A 3,011-nucleotide genomic window follows, 5' to 3' on the forward strand; every position below is an offset into this window, starting at 1 on the left:
AAGTTTATCATAATATTTAAATTATATTGTAATATATAATAAATATTTATTAAATATAATGTTAAATATCATTTATTATTGATATAATATTAAATTTAAATTTATTTATTTATAAAAGAAACTACCACAAATACCAGGTTAGTTGGGCAACACTTACTTTTACCATTAATTTTTTCAATGATTAATTAATATAAATTCTCTCCCTTTGTTTACTACTGTATTTCATTAATTTAGTCTATATTGACCAATTTCCTCCTTCTTTTCTTCTTCCTCTCCTCCTCCACCACCACCACTTCCTTCAAGCCTTTCCTCTCTCTCCTTCTCCACTTCTCTTTCTCTTGCTCTTCTAATTCTAGGATTAGACACTGAAGGATTATGGACCAGAGAAATTATACTTCTCTACGTGGCTTCATTCTGCTTGGCTTCTCTGACCATCCCAAACTGGAGACGGTCCTGTCAGGAGTTGTCACTGTCTTCTACTTAATTACCTTGGTCGGTAACACAGCCATCATTCTTGCATCTCTCCTGGATTCCCATCTCCACACACCAATGTACTTTTTCCTCCGGAATTTATCTCTCCTAGATCTGTGTTTTACAACCAGCATCGTCCCCCAGATGCTGGTTAACTTGTGGGGACATGATAAGACCATCAGCTATGTGGGCTGCATCATTCAGCTCTATGTTTACATGTGGTTTGGCTCCATTGAGTGCCTTCTCCTAGCTGTTATGTCCTATGATCGTTTTACAGCTATCTGTAAGCCCTTGCATTATTTGGTCATCATGAACCCACATTTATGCCTCAAGATGGTTATCATAGTCTGGAGTATTAGTCTGGCCAATTCTGTGGTATTATGTACACTCACCCTGAATTTGCCTAGATGTGGAAACAACCTTCTGGATCATTTCTTGTGTGAGTTGCCAGCTATGGTCAAGATAGCTTGCATAGACACCACAGCAGTTGAAATGTCTGTTTTTGCTTTAGGCATTGTCATTGTCCTTACACCACTTGTCCTTATTCTTATATCCTATGGCTACATCGCCAAAGCTGTGCTGAGAATGAAATCAAAAGCAGGCCAGAGAAAAGCAATTAATACCTGTGGATCTCATCTCACCGTAGTGTCCATCTTCTACGGAGCTATTATCTACATGTACCTGCAACCAGGTAACAATGCCTCCAAAGAGCAGGGTAAGTTCCTCACTCTTTTTTACACCATCATCACTCCAAGTCTCAACCCTCTCATTTACACCTTAAGAAATAAGGACATGAAAGATGCACTGAAGAAGCTGATGAGAGTTGACCACAAATTTACAACACTGAAGAGAAACTGAAAGTCATAGGAAAAAATTAGCGTGGGTAAGGCAATAAAATGCTTTCTAATTGCCTTTCACTTTTAGTGAGGCAAGGAATCCCTAGATCACAGAGGTCAATTAACATATTAATTCTTGTAGGCAGACATTTTGTGGATGCAAACAATATTATAATCATCCTACTTTTATGCCTCTGATTATGACATTATTATCATTATCTTGAGTAAAAGGTCTTTGTAACTTAAGTCTATTACCTCTTTATCATGATACAAAAGAGTGAGAAGACACAATTTAAGGGATTTTAAAGGTGACATTTTATTCATTTCTCAGTCACTCATGAAAGATTTATTTCATGATTGTCTTAATCTCAATGAAAAGAAAATATGACAACTTTGAGATTAGGTAGGCTTTTGACATAGATCTACAGAATCATGGAATTTACATAAATTTTGAGAAATGTAATATTTGTACATAGTGGAATTTCATAAAATGAATAATATTTTAATTTTCATTTAGTATGATACAGTATGTAATATTTTATGGGAAATGCAATGACATTTGAGCTAAATTTTGATATTTTCTATTATTTGATACCTATCTCTAAAGGATACCATTATTTAATAATTATAATCTTTATTTAATAAGTATAATCTAGATAGATTTGGAAGGATACATTGCTGTACTCTAAGTAACATAATATTTTCTCCTGTATCATTTCTTAATTCTTAAAATGTGAAAAGGGAAGAGTCACTGGATAATTTTTACTTTCTCAGTGAGGACAGTAATGACTTGAGAGCATGCATGCTCAATCACTTCACTCATGTCCAACTCTTTGCAACCCTATAGACTAAAGCTGCCAGGTTCCTCTGTCCATGGGATTCTCCAGGCAAGAATAGTGGAGTGGGTTGCCATGCCTTCCTCCAGGGCATCCAAGGATCAAATCTGGGTCTCCCACATTGCAGGTGGATTCTCAACTGCTGAGCTACCAGGGAAGCCCCCAATGACTCACATAAAATACACTTAATATTATCTAGAATAGTGTAGATATTCTTACTTTCCACATAATACCTTTTTACAGTTGACTTCAGAAACAGTTCACTAACTCATAAAAAATTTTCACAGAGAGAATTTAAGTTCTGTGGTAAGTTTGCTCTTAACTTAGTACAGTTTATAGTTAGTAGCATTAAGAAATACATTATTTGCTATCTTCAATTATCTAAGCATAAAAAAAATAATAGTAATGGACTCAGCAGAAAATTATGTTATGTTATGATTGTTTTCTTATTTAACTACTTTTATTTTTTTCTTAAATCTATTCCGCATTTGGGTTCCAAATTAAACCAAATTTCAAATACTTAATCTCCCTTTTATTTCTCAATAATAAATCTGTATATACTTGGAATTTACATTAAATTACAATAAATCCTTTAGGTACATTGAGTTTCTATAAACTAACCAGAATTTTTATAATTTAGTAAGCCTGACCTCACATTTGTATACTAATATGTCACTTGAAAATATAACTGATAAGTGTAATTAACATTAATAATAAGAAAATGTAATTAAATTTGAACAAGGGTTACTTTCCTAACCAAGTCTCACATCAATACTTACAAGAATTTACCACATATGCTCTAGTCATCTAACTTAAATGCTCTGCTAGCACAGTGTCAATATTCTTGAAGTAATATTAAAGGTTAATT

General features: G+C 33.7%; 1 protein-coding gene across 1 annotated transcript; it reads left to right on the top strand.

The window, feature by feature from the left end:
- Nucleotides 1-375: 375 nt before the first annotated feature.
- Nucleotides 376-1,329, top strand: OR2W1D (olfactory receptor family 2 subfamily W member 1D). The gene has a single exon (NM_001389831.1). The coding sequence runs from the start codon at nucleotides 376-378 to the stop codon at nucleotides 1,327-1,329; it is 954 nt and encodes a 317-aa protein (NP_001376760.1).
- The last annotated feature ends 1,682 nt before the right edge of the window (nucleotides 1,330-3,011 follow it).

This window comes from Bos taurus, chromosome 23 (genome assembly GCF_002263795.3).
Source record: "Bos taurus isolate L1 Dominette 01449 registration number 42190680 breed Hereford chromosome 23, ARS-UCD2.0, whole genome shotgun sequence".
Lineage (NCBI taxonomy): Eukaryota > Metazoa > Chordata > Mammalia > Artiodactyla > Bovidae > Bos > Bos taurus.